The sequence below is a fragment of the Scyliorhinus torazame genome, chromosome 3 (genome assembly GCF_047496885.1).
Source record: "Scyliorhinus torazame isolate Kashiwa2021f chromosome 3, sScyTor2.1, whole genome shotgun sequence".
Classification (NCBI taxonomy): Eukaryota; Metazoa; Chordata; class Chondrichthyes; order Carcharhiniformes; family Scyliorhinidae; genus Scyliorhinus; species Scyliorhinus torazame.
Window position 1 is genome coordinate 356,812,442 of NC_092709.1, and position 24,811 is coordinate 356,837,252.

The window sequence follows — 24,811 nt, forward strand, 5'->3', positions numbered from 1 at the left end:
TTGGCCAATCTACCTATCTTGAACACCTTTGGGTTGTGGGGGTGAGACCCACGCAGACACGGGACAGGGGCGGGGGGGGAAATGTGCAAAGTCCACACGGGCAGTGACCCAGAGCTGGGTTCGAACCCGGGTCCTTTGTGCTGTGATGCAGCAGTGCTAACCACTGAGACACTATGCCCCCCCACGTCACTTGAATCCTGATGTCATTTCAGGAGATCAACTCCAACCCAGCACTGCACTCTGTCTCACTTTTCTCATGCTCTTTCATAACCACCACTCTGCTTTCCGGGCGACATAGTGGTTAGCACTGTTGCCTCACAGCACTAGGGACTCAGGTTTAATTCCTGCCTTAAGACCATAAGACATAGGAGCAGAATTAGGCCACTCGGCCCATTGAGTCTGCTCCGCCATTCAATCATGGCTGATATTTTCACATCCCCATTCTCCTGTCTTCTCCCCATAACCCCTGATCTCCTTATTAATCAAGAACCTATCTTTCTCTGCCTTAAAGACACTCAGTGATTTGGCCTCCACAGCCTTCTGCGGCAAAGAGTTCCACAGATTCACCACCCTCTGGCTGAAGAAATTCCTCCTCATCTGTTTTAAATGATTGTCCCTTTAGTCTGAGATTGTGTCCTCTGCTTCTAGTTTTTCCTACAAGTGGAAACATCCTCTCCACGTCCACTCTATCCAGGGTCACTGTCTGTGCGGAGTCTGCACGTTCTCCTCCTTTCTGCTTGGGTTTCCTCCGGGTGTTCCGGTTTCCTCCCACAGTCCAAAGATGCGCAGGTTAGGTGGATTGACCATGATAAATTGTCCTTCGTGTCCAAAATGGTTAGATGGGTTTACAGGGATAAGGTGGGCCGTGGGTCTAAGTCGAGTGTTCTTTGAGATGGTCAGTGCAGACTTGATGGGCCGAATGGCCTCCTTCTACACTGTAGTGATTCTATGATTCTCTCAGTCTCGCGCTCTTTCATTGTGCCAGCTCTGCTTCTTCTTTTAAGAGTGTCCGCTCTTTTATCTTCCAGACTCTGCTCTCCATTATAATAGATTCTAACATCTTTCCTACAACTGGCAACAGCTAACAGGTCTGTAGTTCTGCGTTTCCCTTCCCTTCTTAAATAGTTGAGGTTACATTTGCTACTTTCCAGTCTGCAGGAACCTTTCCAGAATCTATAGAATTTTGAACCATAACCACCATCCACTTTCTCTCTATCCACATCCTCCAAACTTTGGGGTGTAGCTCATCTGGTCCAGGGGATTTATCAACCTTCAGTCCAATTATTTTTTCAAGTATTCCCTCCTACTTGATTCTAATTCCTTTGTTCCTGATTTTCACAAGCCCCTTGGTTCTCTAATATCTCAGGGAGATTTTCTGTGTCTTCTTCCTTGAAGACGGACACAATTGTTTTGTTTCTCTGTCATTTCCTTATTTCCCATTATGAATTCTTCTGTCTCTGCCTGTAATGGACCCATACTTGTCCTTTTGTCTACCTGAAGAAACTTTTATAATCCGCCTTCATGTTTATCCCGAACTTGCACGCATATTCTCTTAGCCCTTCCTTTATCATTTTCTTGGTCCTCCTTTGCTGCATTCTAAATTGCTCCCAATCCTCGGGTTTACCACTTTTTTGGCAACCATATAAGCTGCTTCCTTTGGTCTCATGTGATCTTTAACTTCGTTTATTACCCACAGTAGATTCACCTATCCTGTTGGGATTTTGTGTCTCAGAGGAATGTATATTTGTTGTAGACCATGTAATACTATTTTAAACACTGATCATTGCCTGTCCACTGTCAAACCTTTTATTGTATTTCCCCAATCCATCATCACCAACCCATCCCTCGTACCTTTTCATAGTTCCCCTTTGTTTAGATTTAAGACCCAAGTTTCATAATGAACTATGTCACTTTCAAACTTAATGTAAAATTCTATTATATTATGGTCACTATTTCCTAAAGGCTCATTTACAGCAAGGTTAATAATTAGCCCTTTCTTATTATATGATACCAAACCTAAAATCTTCTTCGGAACTCTGAAGCAGTCATATTGGACTCGCGGTTAACTGTTCCCCTCTCTCCACAGATGTTGCCAGACCAGCTGAGTTTTTCCGACATTTACAGTTTTCATTCCATTTTCACGGCTCTTGTTTTTAGCTCTCCCTGTGTTGCCCAGCATTCCTGAACAAACGGGAGAACAAGCTGTTACAGATTCACCACAGCCATCCCGGCTGCTGGAGATTCCCAAAGAGCAATCACTCGCTCAGCCGCACTACTGACTTGCTTTCCTCAGTTAATTTGTGTTTTCCTTTGCTGTCTGGGCAGGTACTTGGCCAGTTTATCGCCAGGGCAGTGGCAGATGATGTGTTGCCGTCAAACTTTCTCGAAGGTTATAAAGGGAAAGTAGACTGTGACCATGCACGGTAAGTGAGAAGGCTGTGTTCAAAAATAGAAATAGATTTGTATACACGGTGGGTATTTGATATACCGTACATATTTGTTCCTGCTCGGCACGGCTTGTAGCATTGAAGAAGAAAATGATTTTGCATTTGAATAAACACATATTATTTTGGGTTATGGTATTCGCGGTGTCTTCCCTTGGGGCAGTGATTTAACGAACTACTACTGGGCAGTAAATGTAGCCATGGTCACAGCCGAGGGGCACTGTTGGTGGCGCCTCTGCCATTCTCGCCAGCCAGGTACTCCACGAGCCCGGTGGTGTGATGGCCCTGAGGACACTGGCGGTAGCACTTGGAGTTGGAGGGAGCCTCCGTTTGGGCACAATCCCAGGGGGGGGGGGGGGTGGTTGGATGCGGGGTTCCGTCTTTTCCCATGCCGAAAACAGGAATTGGCGAGGGTAGGGCATGGAGATTTATAAGGAAGTGATGGACTGGGAGGGTGCTCCAATAGGGGAAGTTAAGCGGAAGTGAGAGGAAGAGTTGGTTGGGGGTGGGGGGTGGCGGCGGGTAGTTAGGCGCTGGGTTATGGGAGGAGGCTCTGAGGAGATTGAACACACATCCTCTTACGCAGTCAATGATGTGCAGGTTAGGAGGATTGGCCATGTTAAATTGCCCTTAGTGTCCAAAAAAGGTTAGATGGGGTTACTGGGTTATGGAGATAGGCTGGAGGTGTGGGCTTAATTCGGGTGCCCTTCCAAGGGCCGGTGCAGACTCGATGGGCCGAGTGGCCTCCTTCTGCACTGTAAATTCTATGATTCTAGTGCATTTGCCCTGGTGCAGCCAGGCTAATCCAGGTGCCAGCTCGTGCCGTGTTGTCTGACTGCTGACCTGTAATTTGAACAGAACAGCTGTAAACTTTGCCCTCGCTCCCCCTCAGTGCTGCATTGGATCGAGCCGCCATCCTGCTGAGTATGAAGCGTGGTGTTGGACTGGACAATGTCTGGGGCGTGGGTGGAGGGCAGCGACCTGTCAAGCATCTCATCAGAGAGGTATGTAAAGCCCTTGGCTACATCCCGGTACAGTGGAGGTAGCAACATACAGTATGGGGAGGGGACAATCGAGAATTGAGTTGACAAGCGCGTGGGTGTGGGTGAGAATATGAGAATCCAGCATCATTCTTCCCATTTCAACCAAACGAGCAGTAACAGTCACAGAATCTACAGTGCAGGAGGAGGCCATTCGGCCCATCGAGTCTGCACCGGCTCTTGGAAAGAGCACCCTACCCACGGTCAACACCTCCACCCTATCCCCATAACCCAGTAACCCCACCCAACACTAAGGGCAATTTTGGACACTAAGGGCAATTTATCATGGCCAATCCACCTAACCTGCACATCTTTGAACTGTGGGAGGAAACCCACGCAGACACGGGGAGAACGCGCAGACTCCACACAGACAGTGACCCAAGCCGGGAATCGAACCTGGAGCCTGGAGCTGTGAAGCAACTGTGCTAACCACTGTGCTGCCGTGCTGCCCATTCCTCCCATTAAAAATTACAAAAAGACAGGGCAGCACGGTGGCGCAGTGGTTAGCACTGCTGTCTCACGGCACTGAGGACCCAGGTTCGAATCCCGGCCCCGGGTCACTATCCGTGTGGAGTTCACACATTCTGCCCGTGTCTGCGTGGGTCTCACCCCCACAACCCAAAGATGTGCAGGGTAGGTGGATTGGCCACGTTAAATTGCCCCTTAATTGGAAAAAATGAACTGGGCATTCTAAAATTTATATATTTTTTAAAAAGCCACGCAAACACGCGGAGAATGTGCAAACTCCACATGGACAGTGACCCAGGGCCGGGATCGAACCTGGGACCACCCACAGTCCAAAGATGTGCGGGGTTAGGTGGATTGGCCATGCTAAATTGCCCCTTAATGTCCAAAGGTTAGGTGGGGTGACGGGGACAGGATGGGGGAATGGGCTGGGATGGGGTGACGGGGACAGGGTGGGGGAATGGGCTGGGATGGGGTGACGGGGACAGGGTGGGGGAATGGGCTGGGATGGGGTGACAGGGACAGGGTGGGGGAATGGGCTGGGATGGGGTGACGGGGACAGGGTGGGGGAATGGGCTGGGATGGGGTGACGGGGACAGGGTGGGGGAATGGGCTGGGATGGGGTGATGGGGACAGGGTGGGGGAATGGGCTGGGATGGGGTGACGGGGACAGGGTGGGGGAATGGGCTGGGGTGGGGTGACAGGGACAGGGTGGGGAAATAGGCTGGGATGGGGTGACGGGGACAGGGTGGGGGAATGGGCTGGGATGGGGTGACGGGGACAGGGTGGGGGAATGGGCTGGGATGGGGTGAAGGGGACAGGGTGGGGGAATGGGCTGGGATGGGGTGACGGGGACAGGGTGGGGGAATGGGCTGGGATGGGGTGACGGGGACAGGGTGGGGGAATGGGCTGGGATGGGGTGAAGGGGACAGGGTGGGGGAATGGGCTGGGATGGGGTGACGGGGACAGGGTGGGGGAATGGGCTGGGATGGGGTGACGGGGACAGGGTGGGGGAATGGGCTGGGATGGGGTGACGGGGACAGGGTGGGGGAATGGGCTGGGGTGGGGTGACGGGGACAGGGTGGGGGAATAGGCTGGGATGGGGTGACGGGGACAGGGTGGGGGAATGGGCTGGGATGGGGTGACGGGGACAGGGTGGGTGAATGGGCTGGGATGGGGTGACGGGGACAGGGTGGGTGAATGGGCTGGGATGGGGTGACGGGGTCATGATGGGGGAATGGGCTGGGATGGGGTGACGGGGACAGGGTGGGGGAATAGGCTGGGATGGGGTGACGGGGACAGGGTGGGGGAATGGGTTGGGATGGGGTGACGGGGACAGGGTGGGGGAATGGGCTGGGATGGGGTGACGGGGACAGGGTGGGGGAATGGGGTGACGGGGACATGATGGGGGAATGGGCTGGGATGGGGTGACGGGGACATGATGGGGGAATGGGCTGGGATGGGGTGACGGGGACAGGGTGGGGGAATGGGCTGGGATGGGGTGACGGGGACAGGGTGGGGGAATGGGCTGGGAAGGGGTGACGGGGACAGGGTGGGGGAATGGGCTGGGATGGGAGTGCACAACACTCCAGGTGCAGTCTTGCCAAGGCCTTTATAATGGTTGCAAGAATTACAAAGGGATTGCATTATAAGAATAAGTAACGTACCTATTGTACCATTTGCTTTCTGTGCCCCCATGCTAACTTCCTGTGATTCGGGTACAAGGACACCCGGAGCTCGCTGCCAACATTTCTCTCTTACCATTTAAGAAATATTCCGTTTCTCCATTCTTCTCGTAAAAGTGGATCCCAACCGAAGGCGGATGCCGTTCGGGTGGAGATCAACCTCTCCACCATGTGCCCTGGCGTGGCGGGGGGACCTGCTGGAATTCGTGGTGCTTGGAAAGGTCAAATTTGAACTGAGGGAAAGGATGGAGGGGTTCTACAATTCATGGGCATTATTCATGATACACTTTCAAGAATTGGATCACATCGAACATTGAGGGGGGTTGGGGGAGGGTTGGGGGAGGGGGAGGTGTGTGTTAATGGTGACTATGGGTGATTCCTGATTCCTTTTTGTCAATTGTTTATGTGAACATGCGGACCAATGTCTGGGGTTTGATGGGAGGATGGGATCCTTGTTATTAATATGGCGATTGACATTGCATTCGTTACTGATTATTGTTTGTAGGGTGTAAATTTGGGAGAAAATGTGAAAAAGGAGGATAACAATATTTTTAAAAACAAAAGTGGATCCCATCACTTACACGGCTTGCATTCGATATTCCACCTCGTTGCCCATATAGTCTGCATGTGTCCTTTTGCAGCCTCACTCCTGGGTTTTCTCTCCTTCGCCTCAGTCTGATACCTGGCATCCTGCCAGTCATTGCACAATGGAACAGAGATCAGGAACATTAAGCAGGGTTGATCTAGCCAGTGTGCTCACCTCTGTAAATAATGCATCTGCAACAGGGCTGATGGGTGATTCAGTCTGCGATTACACCTGGGCTAGCACAAAACTGTGCAGCAGAGGAGGATCCCAGGCTTCACACTGTGCTGCGAGACAACTGGATGATGAAGGGGCAGCCTGGACTCCTGGCCAGAGTTCACTCTGTGGACCTTGAATATACGGCATGCATTCTGTGAGCAGTGGGTGATGGGAGCAGGTCTCAAAGGGAAAGGATACATTGCCAGAGGAAAGAGATCCATTTCCAGTGTCAGCTCATCCTGTGGTAGTCGGCACTGGGAATTACCACCTCTGCGTTTGGCCGTGGCATCCTTTTGTTGTCTGCCCTCTTTTGCCTGCACTTACTTTGCTAACTTATTCTCTCTCTCTCTGACCCAGATGAACTTCATATTGAAGGAGTTTCTGCTCTCCGGGGAGCTGGCGGAAGCTGAGCACTGCCTCCGTGATTTGGAGGTGCCACATTTCCACCATGAGCTTGTTTATGAGGTGAGCATAGACGTTCCTGCTTCTCCCTTTCCCTACCTGTCCATATTTTGTGTGATAACCAGTTGCTCTGATCTGATCAGAGATGATTCTCTTGCTCTGGAAGATCATTTTCATCTTGTTTACCTCTTGTTGCTCCAACGTTGATGGGTTTGAGGTGAGGCGGGCCAGCAATGAACTGCGTCAAGCTAATCGCAAAATCGAGCTCTCTGCTATCTGGAAGAAGTTGAGGGCCAAGAGGGAAGGGCTGTGTCCCCGACAATGTCTTGTTCCTTGACTCCATCCTGTAAACAGGGCTACTTTGAGCAAGCAATTAATACTTTTCTTAAAGGCAAGTGAAATCCTGAGTTTAATAGTGCGAGGTTATTGCAGAAACCAGCGGTTAATCTGTTTTGATCTCCACATGGCTCCCACGTCACATGGTGAGTGTGGTGTGCTTGAGAGAAACGAGTGAGTTTGGACCTATGGTTCCTCAGCTCTCCACCAGTGGAGCTTTTCTCAGTGTGTGGGTATGTTTGACTAATAGATAAAGATTGTTTGCTGTCATTCGTCAACAACTTCCTTATTACAAGCCCTAATCTTTTCTCATCCAGACATTCCATATCCTTCATTGTCAGGGGCTAGAGCTGGCTGCAAACTCCCAGAGCTGACCTTGAGCTTCTGTCTTTCAAAGTAATTCTGAAACTATATCCTCAGACACCACCAGAAGCCCGGCCCTGTAATCAGTCAGCCACAGTGAAACGTCATCGTTATGCAATCCCTTTGTCCTCGAGGGGGACCAGCAGCCTTTGGCTTCCCCCAGCTGAGAACTTTCTGGGCGGGCAGGGTTGGGGGGGGGGGGGGGGGGGGTGCGGATATTAGTGGCTGCCCATTTAATAATAAATAATAATCTTTTATTGTCACAAGTATGAAGTTACTGTGAAAAGCCCCTTGTCGCCACATTCCGGCGCCTGGAGGCCGGTACGGGAATTGAACCTGCGCTGCTGGCCTTGTTCAGCAGTACAAACTGGCTGTCTAGCCCACTGAGCTAAACCAGCCCTCATTTCCCCAGGGGAGTGTGGGTACCCATTGACATGTGCTCGCCAACAGAAATGGAGACATCAGAATGGTGTCATTGAGGCCCGGACTGACTGCAAAGGTGATAGTTTCAAATAAAAAAATGAAGGGAAGGCAATGATATGGCTGTTTGGACCGAGAAAAATGGGGATAAACGTGTCCATTGTAATCAGAAGGTAAAAAGGAGCAATAAGTAGCTGGCTTTCACTTTAACCTTGGTGTCACTGCTCAATCCTAAGCACAAGCATGTGTTAGTAAGCAAGGAGCACATCATCGTCAGAGATGCCATCTTTCCGGTAAGACACTAAATGAAGGCGTTGTCTGCTAAAGATGCCAGGCCTTATTGGACGGAGAGCAGGGAGTTCTCACCGCTGTTCGAGTCAGTGTTCTTCCTCCATCACCACTTAAATGACCAGTTAGCTGTTACCTCAATGTTTTTTTCTGTGGGAACTTGCTGTGTACAAAATGGCTGCTGCTGCATTTGCCCAGCCAGTAATAATAATTACAAGAGCAATTCATTGGTTGTGAATCTTTATATGATGTGAAAAGAGCTGTGCAACTAGAAATGCTTCTTCCCCCTCAGGCCGTTGTCATGGTGCTGGAGTCGACTGGAAATACAGCAGCAAAGATGGTGGAGCTGCTGAAAATGCTGTGGGAGAGCGGCCTCATCACACTGGACCAGATGAACCGGGTAGGCTCCCCCCCCACGGGCCCCTGCTTCTCACTGGCCTTCCCTATGGTTAGCACTGTTGCTTCACAGCTCCAGGGTCCCAGGTTCGATTCCGGCTTGGGTCACTGTCTGCGTGGAGTCTCCACGTTCTCCCCGTGTCTGCGTGGGTTTCCTCCGGGTGCTCCGGTTTTCTCCCACAGTCCAAAGATGTGCGGGTTAGGTGGATTGGCCATGATAAATTGCCCGTTATGGCCAAAAAGGTTAGGTAGGGTTACTGGGTTACAGGGATAGGGTGGAAGCATGGGCTTAAGTAGGGTGCTGGGCCAAATAGCCTCCTTCTGAGCTGTAAAATTCTATGATTCTATGAGTCATACCTGGCACCAAGGAATGATGGTAGTGGTTGTTGGAGGTCCCTACCCTGCAAAATGCATCACCTCAAACTTCTCTATATTAAATTATTCTCTCTATTAAATTCCATCTCCCGTCTCTCTGTTCTACTGGTCATATATCCAGTGACAGTTAATTGGCCTATTCCTCAATGTCTACCACACTTCCAAATATGGTATTAGCAAATTTAGAAATGTAATTCTGTATTCCAAGATTTAAATCGTTTATTTACGCACACACACATATTTTTAGTGCTGTCGTTTTGGGAAAACCGCTGTCGATGATCCTCCACAACTCGCTGTTTTCTGTCCTGAAGCCAACTGTTTATCAAAACTGGCACACACCCTCCTTGGCACACACCCTCCTATTACATGAGCCTCAATTTGGTTAACCACTCTTTATTTGTGGTATTTTGCCAAACACTTAAAATCCACCACATTTCCTTCACCGACTTTCTCTGTCACGTCAGCAAAAGAATTCATGAGGGTCAGACTCCCTTGACCCCTCTCTGTATAAATCCTTCTGATTGGCTCGCCTTAATTAAACCTCTTCAACCGCCTCTTTATTTATTTTTTTCACCCCGAATTGTTTCAAAAGCCTCTTACGAACTGACCAGCCAGGAATGTCCTCGCACCCGTTCCTGAATAAAGGTGTCACTTTTTTTTTAATAAACATTTTATTGAGGTATTTTTTTGGGCATTGTAACAGTAGCAATATAAACAATGTACATGAAAATATAAACATAGTATAAATACTGCCTCCCTCCCCCACAGGTCCCACCATTACTTAACCCCCTAATCTACGCTAACCTACCACCCCCCCATCCCCCTCCCCCTGCTGACGATTAATTCTCTGCGAAGAAGTAGAAGTCGATGAATGGTTGCCACCTCTGGGCGAACCCTAACAATGACCCTCTCACGGCAAACTTAATTTTCTCCAGGCAGAGAAAGCCAGCCATGTCCAATAGCCAGGTCTCCAACTTCAGGGGCTTCAAGTCCCTCCATGCTAGTAATATCCACCTCCAGGCTACCATGGAAGCAAAGGCCAGAATGTCTGCCTCCTTCTCCTCCTGTATTCACGGATCCTGCGACACCCCAAAAATCTCCACCTCTGGACTCAATGCCACCCTTGTTTTTAATACCTTGGACATGATGTCAGCAAACCCCTGCCAAAATCCCCTCAGCTTTGGACATGCCCAGAACATGTGGACATGGGTCGCTGGTCCTCCCGTACATTTTGCGCACCTGTCCTCCACCCCAAAGAATCTGCTCATCCGGGCCAATGTCATGTGAGCCCTGTGTACTGCCATGTGAGCCCGGTGTACTGCCATGTGAGCCCGGTGTACTGCCATGTGAGCCCGGTGTGCTGCCATGTGAGCCCGGTGTGCTGCCATGTGAGCCCGGTGTGCTGCCATGTGAGCCCGGTGTACTGCCATGTGAGCCCGGTGTGCTGCCATGTGAGCCCGGTGTGCTGCCATGTGAGCCCGGTGTGCTGCCATGTGAGCCCTGTGTACTGCCATGTGAGCCCGGTGTGCTGCCATGTGAGCCCGGTGTACTGCCATGTGAGCCCGGTGTGCTGCCATGTGAGCCCGGTGTGCTGCCATGTGAGCCCTGTGTACTGCCATGTGAGCCCGGTGTACTGCCATGTGAGCCCGGTGTGCTGCCATGTGAGCCCGGTGTGCTGCCATGTGAGCCCGGTGTGCTGCCATGTGAGCCCGGTGTGCTGCCATGTGAGCCCGGTGTGCTGCCATGTGAGCCCGGTGTGCTGCCATGTGAGCCCGGTGTGCTGCCATGTGAGCCCGGTGTGCTGCCATGTGAGCCCGGTGTGCTGCCATGTGAGCCCGGTGTGCTGCCATGTGAGCCCGGTGTGCTGCCATGTGAGCCCGGTGTGCTGCCATGTGAGCCCGGTGTGCTGCCATGTGAGCCCGGTGTGCTGCCATGTGAGCCCGGTGTGCTGCCATGTGAGCCCGGTGTGCTGCCATGTGAGCCCGGTGTGCTGCCATGTGAGCCCGGTGTGCTGCCATGTGAGCCCGGTGTGCTGCCATGTGAGCCCGGTGTGCTGCCATGTGAGCCCGGTGTGCTGCCATGTGAGCCCGGTGTGCTGCCATGTAGCCCGGTGTGCTGCCATGTGAGCCCGGTGTGCTGCCATGTGAGCCCGGTGTGCTGCCATGTGAGCCCGGTGTGCTGCCATGTGAGCCCGGTGTGCTGCCATGTGAGCCCGGTGTGCTGCCATGTGAGCCCGGTGTGCTGCCATGTGAGCCCGGTGTGCTGCCATGTGAGCCCGGTGTGCTGCCATGTGAGCCCGGTGTGCTGCCATGTGAGCCCGGTGTGCTGCCATGTGAGCCCGGTGTGCTGCCATGTGAGCCCGGTGTGCTGCCATGTGAGCCCGGTGTGCTGCCATGTGAGCCCGGTGTGCTGCCATGTGAGCCCGGTGTACTGCCATGTGAGCCCGGTGTGCTGCCATGTGAGCCCGGTGTGCTGCCATGTGAGCCCGGTGTACTGCCATGTGAGCCCGGTGTGCTGCCATGTGAGCCCGGTGTGCTGCCATGTGAGCCCGGTGTGCTGCCATGTGAGCCCGGTGTGCTGCCATGTGAGCCCGGTGTGCTGCCATGTGAGCCCGGTGTACTGCCATGTGAGCCCGGTGTGCTGCCATGTGAGCCCGGTGTGCTGCCATGTGAGCCCGGTGTGCTGCCATGTGAGCCCGGTGTACTGCCATGTGAGCCCGGTGTACTGCCATGTGAGCCCGGTGTGCTGCCATGTGAGCCCGGTGTGCTGCCATGTGAGCCCGGTGTGCTGCCATGTGAGCCCGGTGTACTGCCATGTGAGCCCGGTGTGCTGCCATGTGAGCCCGGTGTGCTGCCATGTGAGCCCGGTGTGCTGCCATGTGAGCCCGGTGAAAGATGTCACTTTTATTCCGATCGATATTCATTCATGAGAACATGTGAATTAGGAGCAAGCCACTCGGCCCTCGAGCCTGCTATAATAATAATCTTTATTGGTGTCACAAGTAAAATTACATAAACACTGCAATGACGTTACTGTGAAAAGCCCCTAGACGCCACATTCCGGCGCCTGTTCGGGTACACAGAGGGAGAATTCAGAATGTCTAAATTACCTAACAGCACATCTTTCGCGACTTGTGGGAGGAAACCGGAGCGCCCGGAGGAAACCCACGCAGACACGGGGAGAACGCGCAGACTCCGCACAGACAGTGACCCAAGCTGGGAATTGAACCGGGGACCCTGGCGCTGTGAAGCAGCAGTGCTAACCACTGTGCTACTACCGTGCTGCCCAGCTCCGCCATTCAATAAGATCACAGCTGATCTGATTGTGACCTCAACCCCACACTCCTGCCGACCCCCGATAACCTTTCACTGTTTAAAAAAGGAGGTCGGCAGAAAGCGGGTAATTATAGGCCGGTAAGCTTATCTTCGGTTGTAGGGAAAATGCTGGAATCTATCATTAAGGAGGAAATAGCGGGGCACCTGGAGTGAAATTGTCCCATTGGGCAGGCGCAGCATGGGTTCACAAAGGGCAGGTCGTGTCTGACTAATTTGGTAGAATTTGTTGAGGACGTTACCAGTGCAGTAGATAACGGGGAGCCAATGGATGTGGTATGTATGGATTTCCAGAAAGCTTTTGACAAGGTGCCACACAAAAGGTTGCTGCATAAACTAAAGATGCATGGCATTGAGGGTAAAGTGGTTGCATGGGTAGAGGATTGGTTAACTAACAGAAAGCAGAGAGTGGGGATAAATGGGTGTTTCTCTGGTTGGCAACCTGTAACTAGTGGGGTCCCTCAAGGATCAGTGTTGGGCCCGCAGTTGTTCACAATTTACATAGACGATTTGGAGTTGGGGACCAAGTGCAATGTGTCAAAGTTTGCAGACGACACTAAGGTGAGTGGTAAAGCAAAAAGGGCAGAGGATACCGGAAGTTTGCAGAAGGATTTGGATAGGTTAGGTGAATGGGCTAGGGTCTGGCAGATGGAATTCAATGTTGCCAAGTGTGAGGCTATCCATTTTGGGAGGAATAACAGCACAATGGATTATTATTTAAACGGTAAGATGTTAAAACATGCTGCTGTGCAGAGGGACCTGGGTGTGCTAGTGCACGAGTCGCAAAAAGTTGGTGTGCAGGTGCAACAGGTGATTAAGAAGGCTAATCGAGTTTTGTCTTTCGTTGCTAGAGGGATGGAGTTCAAGACTAGGGAGGTTATGCTGCAATTGTATAAGGTGTTGGTGAGGCCGCATCTGGAGTATTGTGTTCAGTTTTGGTCTCCTTACCTGAGAAAGGACATATTGGCACTGGAGAGAGTGCAGAGGAGATTCACTAGGTTGATCCCAGAGTTGAGGGGATTAGATTATGACGAGAGGTTGAGTAGACTGGGACTGTACTCAATGGAGTTTAGAAGGATGCGGGGGGATCTTATTGAGACATATAAAATTATGAAGGGAATAGATAGGATAGATGCGGGCAAATTGTTTCCACTGGTCGGGGAAAGCAGAACTAGGGGGCATAGCCTCAAAATAAGGGGAGGTAGATTTAGGACGGAGTGTAGGAGGAACTTCTTCACCCAAAGGGTTGTGAATCTCTGGAATTCTTTGCCCAGTGAAGCAGTTGAGGCTCCTTCTTTAAACGTTTTTAAGAGAAAGATAGATGCCTTTCTAAAGAATAAAGGGATTTGGGGATATGGTGTACGGGCCGGAGAGTGGAGCTGAGTCCACAAAGATCAGCCATGATCTCATTGAATGGCGGAGCAGGCTCGAGGGGCCAGATGGCCTACTCCTGCTCCTAGTTCTTATGTTCACCCCCTTGTTAGTTAATAATCTAGCTCACTCTGCCTTTGGAATATTCTAAGATTCTGCTTCCACCGCCTTTTGAGGAAGAGTTTTAAAGATTCATCACCCTCGGAGAAAGAATTATCCTCATCCGTCTTAAATGAATGACCCCTTATTTTTAAAACGTGACCGCCCCAGTTCTAGATTCTCCCACAAGGGGAAACATCCTCTCCACACCCACCCTGTCAATACCCCTAAGGACCTTACCAAGATTTTAATCAAACCCCCCTCCCATACTCTTCTAAACTCTAGTGGATACAAACCTAACCTCTCCAACCTTTTCTCATAAGAAAACCTGCCCGGTAATTAACTATTGTTGGACTTGAAGTTTAATGGTGTTTATCCACGATGTTATTTCGAACGTGGTTCACGACAGATTCACTCACTCCCATTGATCGGTAGCAAACGTACTGCGCTGTTTAAGAATGGAGGATGAGAGAATACAGAAAACAACTTAGCCTATCAGCAGTGGGCCAAAGAAAATGTTGGAATGTGTAACTAGACTGGGGACTAGTGCGGCTTTATCTGCTCATTTTCAGGGCTTCCAGCGAGTGTTTGAAGAGTTACCGGATATAAACCTGGACGTGCCGCTCGCCCACACAATCCTGGAGAAATTCTTGCACCTCTGTTTCCAGGAGGCCGTTATTACCAAACAGCTTCATGACAGCTGTCCTTCACGGTGAGTGCACCAAATCTTTCACCGAGGAGTTTCTCAACAACCACTCAAAAGTACTGAGCTCGACTCAAAACCCCTGTTAATTTAGAAAGGGGGTTGTGGCGGTTGTTAGCATTTTCAGTCTTGGGCTCACAAGGCTGTGCATTAGTGCAGAACTGAGAAAACCCTGCACGGTCAGTGTGGTTTAAATGTGACGTTAAACTGAGCTCATTTATAATGTAAGAGGATGTTAAAGATGTCAGTGCAAATTTCTGAGAATTTCCGTTATAGAAAGCAATGCTGCAAGCGCTCTCGATTATACCAGCTATGCCGGGATTGTAATTTTTAAAAATTCATTCATGCGATGTGGCCGTTACAGACTCGGCCAGTATTTATCGCCCTCCACAACTGCCCTAGAGAAGTTGGTGGTGAGCTGCTGTCTTGAACCGCTGCAGTCCATGTGGTGGAGGTACACCCACTGTGCTGTTAGGGAGGGCGTTCCAGGATGTTGCCCCAGCGACAGTGAAGGAACGGCGATATATTTCCAAGTCAGTGACTTGGAGTTCGACCGCCAGGTGGTGGAGTTCCCAGGTATCTGCTGCTCTTGTCCTTCTAGATAGTAGAGATCATAGGTTTGAAGGGTGCTGCCTAAGGAACTTTGGTGAGTTGCTGCAGTGCATCTTGTCGATGGTACACGCGGCTGACACTGTGTCAGTAGTGGAGCGAGTGAAGGGAGAGCAATCAAGCGGCTGCTTTTTCCTGGATGGTGTCGAGCTTTTTGAGTGTTGGAGCTGCGCTAATCCAGGTAAGTGGAGAGTATTCCATCACACTCCTGACTGTGCCTTGGAGATGGTGGACAGGCTTTGGGGGATCAGGAGGTGAGTTACTCAACGCAGGATTCCTGGCCTTTGACCTGCCCTGGTAGCCATAGTATGAATGTGGCTAGTCCAGCTCAGTTTCTGATCAATGGTAACCCCCAGGATGTTGATTGTGGGGGATTCAGCGATGGTAATGCCATTGGATGTCAAGGGGCGATGGTTAGATCCTCTCTTGTAGGGGATGGCCATTGCCTGGCACTTGTGGTGTGAATGTAACTTGCCCCTTGTCAGCCCGAGCCTGGATACTGTCCAGGTCTTGCTGCATTTGGACAGGGACTGCTTCATTATCTGAGGAGTTGGGAATGGTGCTGAACATTGTGCAGTCATCCACAAACATCCCCACTTCTGACCTTATGATGGAAGGAAGGTCATTGATGAAGCAGCTGAACGTTGGGCCCTTGAGGAACTCCAGTAATGTACTAGAGCTGAGATGACTGACCCCCAACAACCACAACCATCTTTCTTTGTGTTTGGTGAATTGGACGTTCTGAATTCTCCCTCAGACAGGTGCCGGAATGTGGCGACCAGGGGCTTTTCACAGTAACTTCATTGCAGTGTTAATGTAAGCCTACTTGTGACACTAATAAACATTATTATTATATGGGTCCAACCAGCAGAGTTCCCCCGATTCCCATTGACTCCGTTTTGCTAGGACTCCTTGATGTCAAGGGCAGTCACTCTCGCCTCACCTGGAATTCTGCGAGCTGTCCCTATTGTACAGAGCCGTGCTGGCATTGTAATACTGTAAACCGTCTCCATGCTGGGACTAGAACCGCTCTATGGCAAGAGTTGCATGTGCAAGTTGCTTCCTGTGCTTTGCTGAAGTGCCCATTTTTCTTGTGTGTGAACATGCCTGAACCTCTGGCTGTCAGCGCACTTCCCTTCATGGGAGCAGCATGGCCAAGTCTATCCTCCACCAACTTCCCAGAAGTGATCATGTACAGAAGCCTGGCCCTGACCCAATTTTAATGCCTAAAATCAACCAGACACACCTGAGCTACAGCAGCTGACACTGGTCTCACTTTATTGGTGCAAACGTTTCTCACCGAGTCGCTGTTTGTTGATTTGAATCACATTCTTTAGAATTACTGGAAAGGGTATTTTTCTTGTCGAAGCTTTTCACCTTGTATTCCTCAAGACATTCACTAGAATGCAATGCAAGGGGAATCAATAAATTTATACTGTGCTGATTGGGCAAGTGAACTCTGGTATAGGCGTTGCCATGGAGAATGCATCAGTTGATGGTGACTGACAGTTAAAGGCCGAGCATTGTCAATCTTAATGGGCTCCTATTGTGCGGCACGGTGGCACAGTGGTTAGCACTGCTCATGGCGTTGAGGACACTGGTTCAATCCCGGCCCCGGGTCACTGTCCGTGTGGAGTTTGCACATCTCCCTGTGTCTGCATGGGTTTCACCCCCACAACCTGAAGGTGTGCAGGGTAGGTGGATTGGCCACACTTAATTATCCCTTAATTGGAAAATTTTCTAAAAATCAATCAATCTTAATAGGCTCCATCCTGCACTCAAATACACCGAAATAAAACAGTCAAATGAACTCTCTTTTCTTACGTACTGGTTCGGAAATCTGCCAAGGGATTCAGTACCGTGGTCTACGTCAAACCTATCTTTACAGGTCAATATATGCACTGGAATTCTTACAGATCCACACATCAAGATTGGCCTTATCAGTGCAACCTCGTAAATATGGCCCAAACCTTTTGCTCACCATGCAGGTTTGATGCTGAGATAGGGTTGCATCAAAAACACCCTAATAACCGCTAGTCGCCACACTCGGGCGCCTATTCGGGGAGGCCGGTACGGGAATTGAGCCCACGCTGCTGGCCTTGTTCAGCTGTTTAGCCCACTGTGCTAAACCAGCCCCTTGCGAGATCCCCTCCCAGATCCCGGCTACCCTGGTCAGATCATTCTGGGTTGTATATTGCACAAAATCATGAACAGCCCTGAAGAGCGTCTACTTCCGATTACCCTGCAAGGGCACGAGATTTCACACGTGAACAGGTAAAGCTAGCTGTTCACACTGTTACACGTGGCATTCAGCACAACAGGATATGGAGGTGTGGTGTAGTCGTATTGTCACTGGACTAGTGATCCAGAAACCCAGGGTAATGCACTGTGGTCCCAGGTTCGAATCCCACCACAGCAAAAATTTGGTAAAATTTGAATTCAATAAAAATCTGGAATTAAAAGTCTAACAATGACCATGAAACCATTGTCAATTGTCTTAAAATCCCGCCTGGTTCACTACTGTCCTTTACGGAGGGAAATCTGTCGTCCTTACCCGGTCTGGCCTACATGTGACTCCAGACCCACAGCAATGTGGTTGACTCTTAAATGTCCTCTGAAGGGGTCGAGCAAATCCCTCAGTCCAAAGGCAATTAGGGATGGGCAACAAATGCTGGCCCAGCCAGAGACACTCACATCCCGAGAACAAATGAAAGAAATGCTGCCGCCAAGCCAAAAGGACGTTCTGCCTATCTCTCAAATGTGGTATTATGAATTGCAGTGCTAGTGTGATGTGAGGGATGTAGGCCATGCATGTCCCTGCTCACTGTTCACCCCGGGCAGCGTACAGACCGTATCTAACCAGACTGTGCTTGCAAAACTCAAAGCACATTGTCCAACAGTAGATGTGATTCCGCGATTGAACATTTGCTAAATAATCCTCAAGTGTGGATACAGAACTGGCTAGGCCATAGAAGGCAGAGGGTAGCAATGGAGGGATGCTTTTCTAATTGGAGGGCTGTGACCAGTGGTGTTCCACAGGGATCAGTGCTGGGACCTTTGCTCTTTGTAGTATATATAAATGATTTGGAGGAAAATGTAACTGGTCTGATTAGTAAGTTTGCAGACGACACAAAGGTTGGTGGAATTGCGGATAGCGATGAGGACTGTCTGAGGATACAGCAGGATTTAGATTGTCTGGAGACTTGGGCGGAGAGATGGCAGATGGAGTTTAACCTGGACAAATGTGAGGTAATGCATTTTGGAAGGGCTAATGCAGGTAGGGAATATACAGTGAATGGTAGAACCCTCAAGAGTATTGAAAGTCAAAGAGATCTAGGAGTACAGGTCCACAGATCACTGAAAGGGGCTACACAGGTGGAGAAGGTAGTCAAGAAGGCATACGGCATGCTTGCCTTCATTGGCCGGGGCATTGAGTATAAGAATTGGCAAGTCATGTTGCAGCTGTATAGAACCTTAGTTAGGCCACACTTGGAGTATAGTGTTCAATTCTGGTCGCCACACTACCAGAAGGATGTGGAGGCTTTAGAGAGGGTGCAGAAGAGATTTACCAGAATGTTGCCTGGTATGGAGGGCATAAGCTATGAGGAGCGATTGAATAAACTCGGTTTGTTCTCACTGGAACGAAGGAGGTTGAGGGGCGACCTGATAGAGGTATACAAAATTATGAGGGGCATAGACAGAGTGGATAGTCAGAGGCTTTTCCCCAGGGTAGAGGGGTCAATTACTAGGGGGCATAGGTTTAAGGTGAGAGGGGCAAAGTTTAGAGTAGATGTACGAGGCAAGTTTTTTACGCAGAGGGTAGTGGGTGCCTGGAACTCACTACCGGAGGAGGTAGTGGAGGCAGGGACGATAGGGACATTTAAGGGGCATCTTGACAAATATATGAATAGGATGGGAATAGAAGGATACGGACCCAGGAAGTGTAGAAGATTGTAGTTTAGTCGGGCAGTATGGTCGGCACGGGCTTGGAGGGCCGAAGGGCCTGTTCCTGTGCTGTACATTTCTTTGTTCTTTGTTGTTCTTTGTGTGCTAAGAATTATGCTGACAACCAATTTAAGATTGCCAGGCTCGCAGTGTGGTGCATTTTCATCTACTGCCGGGTACATATTATACACAGGGCTCTGCTCTGTGCAAATGGAGCATGTACAGCCTATTTCAGCTAAAAACTGACCACCATTCACTGGTTCATGCCTCAGGGTAATGCCCGCCCAATCAGTCAAGCTACCTGGCTTAAATTTCAAGTACAAAGAAAGAACAAAGAAATGTACAGCACAGGAACAGGCCCTTCTGCCCTCCAAGCCCGTGCCGACCATGCTGCCCGACTAAACTACAATCTTCTACACTTCCTGGGTCCGTATCCCTCTATTCCCATCCTATTCATGTATTTGTCAAGATGCCCCTTAAATGTCACTGTCGTCCCTGCTTCCACCACCTCCTCCGGCAGCGAGTTCCAGGCACCCACTACCCTCTGTGTAAAAAACTTGCCTCGTACATCTACTCTAAACCTTGCCCCTCGCACCTTAAACCTATGCCCCCTAGTAATTGACCCCTCTACCCAGGGGAAAAGCCTCTGACTATCCACTCTGTCTATGCCCCTCATAATTTTGTCGACCTCTATCAGGTCGCCCCTCAGCCTCCGTCGTTCCAGTGAGAACAAACCGAGTTTATTCAACCACTCCTCCATACCAGGCAGCATTCTGGTAAATCTCTTCTGCACCCTCTCTAAAGCCTCCACATCGTTCTGGTAGTGTGGCGACCAGAATTGAACACTATACTCCAAGTGTGGCCTAACTAAGGTTCTATACAGCTGCAACATGACTTGCCAATTCTTATACTCAATGCCCCGGCCAATGAAGGCAAGCATGCCGTATGCCTTCTTGACTACCTTCTCCACCTGTGTTGCCCCTTTCAGTGACCTGTGGACCTGTACTCCTAGATCTCTTTGACTTTCAATACTCTTGAGGGTTCTACCATTCACTGTATATTCCCTACCTGCATTAGCCCTTCCAAAATGCATTACCTCACATTTGTCCGGATTAAACTCCATCTGCCATCTCTCCGCCCAAGTCTCCAAACAATCTAAATCCTGCTGTATCCTCTGACAGTCCTCATCGCGATCTGCAATTCCACCAACCTTTGTGTCGTCTGCAAACTTACTAATCAGACCAGTTACATTTTCCTCCAAATCATTTATGTATACTACAAAGAGCAAAGGTCCCAGCACTGATCCCTGAGGAACACCACTGGTCACAGCCCTCCAATTAGAAAAGCATCCTTCCATTGCTACTCTCTGCCTTCTATGACCGAGCCAGTTCTGTATCCACCTTGCCAGCTCACCCCTGATCCAGTGTGACTTCACCTTTTGTACTAGTCTACCATGAGGGACCTTGTCAAAGGCCTTACTGAAGTCCATATAGACAACATCCACTGCCCTACCTGCATCAATCATCTTAGTGACCTCCTCGAAAAACTCTATCAAGTTAGTGAGACACGACCTCCCCTTCACAAAACCATGCTGCCTCTCACTAATACGTCCATTTGCTTCCAAATGGGAGTAGATCCTGTCTCGAAAAATTCTCTCCAGTAATTTCCCTACCACTGAAGTAAGGCTCACCGGCCTGTAGTTCCCTGGATGATCCTTGCTACCCTTCTTAAACAGAGGAACAACATTGGCTATTCTCCAGTCCGCCGGGACATCCCCTGAAGACAGTGAGGATCCAAAGATTTCTGTCAAGGCCTCAGCAATTTCCTCTCCAGCCTCCTTCAGTATTCTGGGATAGATCCCATCAGGCCCTGGGGACTTAACTACCTTAATATTTTTTAAGACACCCAACACCTCGTCTTTTTGGATCTCAATGTGACCCAGGCTATCTACACACCCTTCTCCAGACTCAACGTCTACCAATTTCTTCTCTTTGGTGAATACTGATGCAAAGTATTCATTTAGTACCTCGCCCATTTCCTCTGGCTCCACACATAGATTCCCTTGCCTATCCTTCAGTGGGCCAACCCTTTCCCTGGCTACCCTCTTGCTTTTTATGTACGTGTAAAAAGCCTTGGGATTTTCCTTAACCCTATTTGCCAATGACTTTTCGTGACCCCTTCTAGCCCTCCTGACTCCTTGCTTAAGTTCCTTCCTACTTTCCTTGTATTCCACGCAGGCTTCATCTGTTCCCAGCCTTTTAGCCCTGACAAATGCCTCCTTTTTCTTTTTGACGAGTCCTACAATATCTCTCGTTATCCAAGGTTCCCGAAAATTGCCGTATTTATCCTTCTTCCTCACAGGAACATGCCGGTCCTGAATTCCTTTCAACTGCCACTTGAAAGCCTCCCACATGTCAGATGTTGATTTGCCCTCAAACATCCGCCCCCAATCTATGTTCTTCAGTTCCCGCCTAATATTGTTATAATTAGCCTTCCCCCAATTTAGCACATTCATCCTCGGACCACTCTTATCCTTGTCCACCAGTACTTTAAAACTTACTGAATTGTGGTCACTGTTACCGAAATGCTCCCTTACTGAAACTCTCCTATTGGGCAGCACGGTAGCATTGTGGATAGCACAATTGCTTCACAGCTCCAGGGTCCCAGGTTCAATTCCGGCTTGGGTCACTGTCTGTGCGGAGTCTGCACATCCTCCCCGTGTGTGCGTGGGTTTCCTCCCACAGACCAAAGATGTGCAGGTTAGGTGGATTGACCATGATAAATTGCCCTTAGTGTTGGGTGGGGTTACTGGGTTATGGGGATAGGGTGGAGGTGTTGACTCGGTGCAGACTCGATGGGCCGAATGGCCTCCTTCTGCACTGTAAATTCTATGACTATGGTGATCTACCACCTGGCCGGGCTCATTCCCCAATACCAGGTCCAGTACCGCCCCTTCCCCAGTTGGACTGTCTACATATTGTTTTAAGAAGCCCTCCTGGATGCTCCTTACAAACTCCGCCCCGTCTAAGCCCCTGGCACTAAGTGAGTCCCAGTCAATATTGGGGAAGTTGAAGTCTCCCATCACCACAACCCTGTTGTTTTTAGTCTCTTCCAAAATCTGTCTACCTATCTGCTCCTCTATCTCCCGCTGGCTGTTGGGAGGCCTGTAGTAAACCCCCAACATTGTGACTGCACCCTTCTTATTCCTGATCTCTACCCATATAGCCTCACTGCCCTCTGAGGTGTCCTCCCGCAGTACAGCTGTGATATTCTCCCGAACCAGTAGCGCAACCCCGCCTCCCCTTTTACATCCCCCTCTTACATCCCCCTCTATCCCGCCTGAAACATCTAAATCCTGGAACGTTTAGCTGCCAATCCTGCCCTTCCCTCAACCAGGTCTCTGTAATGGCAACAACATCATAGTTCCAAGTAGTAATCCAAGCTGTAAGTTCATCTGCCTTACCCGTAATGCTTCTTGCATTAAAACATATGCACTTCAGGCCACCAGACCCGCTGTGTTCAGCAACTTCTCCCAGTCTGCTCTGCCTCAGAGCCCCACTGTCCCTATTCCCTAGTTCTCCCTCAATGCTCTCACCTTCTGACCTATTGCTCCCGTGCCCACCCCCCTGCCATACTAGTTTAAACCCTGTGCTTTGCCCTTACACTGTCAAGTCACCATCAGCTGGTGTATTCTCCACGGCAATGTCTCTACCAATCAGTCTACTTGTGTGAACTAATCACGTTTTTCTCACACAGTATTGTTGGTTCCCTTTGCAGTGCATTCCTGAAAATATCCTGGCTGCAAGATGAAAAGCTTTGACAAAAGATGTCTCAGTTTTTTCAGCAAAACTCTAGTCGGTACTGCCAAACGATCACCTGTTCTTTGTTGCTTCCAGGGGCCGTAAGCGTTTTGTGAGCGAGGGAGATGGTGGGCGTGTCAAGGAGTAAGACGTCATTGTGCGCACTCTGCTGTTGCTGCACTCGAGAACATTTTACCAGGACCGCATCCATATTTCTACATGCAACACATGTGACTCAGCAGGGGCTTTTACAGAGCTGCAGGATCAGGTGGCAATAGCGAGGGTGGAAGCAACCTGTTCTCTCTCACATTTTTATAAACATTGCAGGCAATTAAATCTCTGAGCACTTGCCCCCTTCAATGTTCAGGGTACCCAGCATTTACCAATTATTGGCTGTAATGGTAAATTCTATCACAGGATAGGAAGGGATTGTTTGTCTTGGGCCATGGCTGATTTGCTCACTGGATCTCCATCCAAAACAATTTGCTGATGTCCATTAAACTGCAGAGCAGAAGCAGAGAAGTCGGTATGGTTTCCAATTAGCTTTCTATGCAGACTGGGTGGTCGGGTTGGAGGAGATGGATTCCTGCGCCCTCCCCCCCTCCTATATTCATCTTTTATTCTTTTGTGTTTTGCCTATAATGGGCACCCATTGCTCTGGAGAATGGACTTTTTAGGAAAGAGAATTTCGCCTGAATCTGAGCTAGGGAGGATGAAATCCTGAGGAAGGATTGATACACCATCCCCAAGCAGAAAGTACCTGTGAAAGCAGGCAGCAGCAATGGACCTCAATGGGAGGGATCATTGGTCTGCTGCTGACCAACGAGAAGGCAGCATTGAATCGTACTGTGTTTAAAGGAGTGGCCTTGTTGTCACCATAGAAACTGAAAGCAGTGGATTCCGATGGGGTGCAGAGTTGGGAAGCGGGGTTAAAATTACTTGGCTGTGTTCTGTTTTGGTGGGCGTGTTTCCTACTCGGAGCTCAGCAACTGAATTACTGTGCAGAATGATCACTCCCTCCAGACTCCACAACAGAGCGCCCACCACCTTCACTGACACTAGAGCAGTGGTGGGGTGGGACATTTTTACTGCTGGGAAATGTTCCCTTTAGTTGTTCTGCATGGCCCAATCTTTTCGGTGCACAGCCCTTTCAAAACATTTTTGCAGGCATATGCATTATTTCTTGCAGAACAAAACTGCGCTGTATCTCCCAGGCTAATCTACAACCAAGCATCTGTGCAGTTTAAAGAGAGCACATTGGTGGGTGAGGGATGTGGACCAAACTGCACTTAGCAGTTTTGCAGGAGATGAGAAAGGGACGGCTGGTTCAGAAACAATGGAACCACTTTCCCAACATCCACATCTCACAAGGGGAATTGCGGTTTTGTCTTTAATAGTGGGAAACGCTTTTAAGAAAAGTTGGATCTGGAATAAAGATGATTCTACCAACCCATGGTCTTTGATTTATACCGTTGCCATGTATGTGCACAGTGAATCACCTGACGATGCAAGGACAAACCACATTACATTTGAGTTTGTTCTCCCAGTCTTCTGGCTCTGAAAGACTTGTTACAAATCCCCAGCTTGGTCTGTACCCTGAGTTGAGATGGGATGAAAGGGAGACTTACTGACACGAGTAAGATCCTGGTGAGTTGGTAAAATCAGAGAGAAATCTGAGCTGTAACTGGGATTACGTTTACAAACCACGTGTTTGTTAGAAAATTGTAGGGATCTGGAATGCACTGCCCCAGTGTGGTGAAGACACATTCAGTCTCGGCTTTCAAAAGGAATCATTGTCTGAAAATGAAAAATATGCAGGGCCATGGAGAAACGGTAGAGCGGTACTAGGTGACTTGCTCCAGCAGAGGGTTAGCAGAGGTGAGGGGCTGTCTCCTGTAATCTATAATTGAAGTTCAACATTTACCAATGGAGCGGG

General features: G+C 49.7%; 1 protein-coding gene across 2 annotated transcripts in view; it reads left to right on the top strand.

The window, feature by feature from the left end:
• Positions 1–24,324, top strand: part of pdcd4a (programmed cell death 4a) — a 73,008-nt gene extending 48,684 nt beyond the window's left edge. For both annotated transcript variants that reach the window (XM_072497799.1, XM_072497801.1), the window contains 6 exons: positions 2,326–2,423; positions 3,337–3,448; positions 6,794–6,901; positions 8,538–8,645; positions 14,391–14,530; positions 22,972–24,324. In XM_072497799.1, the coding sequence (XP_072353900.1) occupies positions 2,326–2,423; positions 3,337–3,448; positions 6,794–6,901; positions 8,538–8,645; positions 14,391–14,530; positions 22,972–23,023 (618 nt within the window). In that variant the 3' untranslated portion in view covers positions 23,024–24,324. The remainder of the gene's footprint in view (positions 1–2,325; positions 2,424–3,336; positions 3,449–6,793; positions 6,902–8,537; positions 8,646–14,390; positions 14,531–22,971) is intronic.
• The last annotated feature ends 487 nt before the right edge of the window (positions 24,325–24,811 follow it).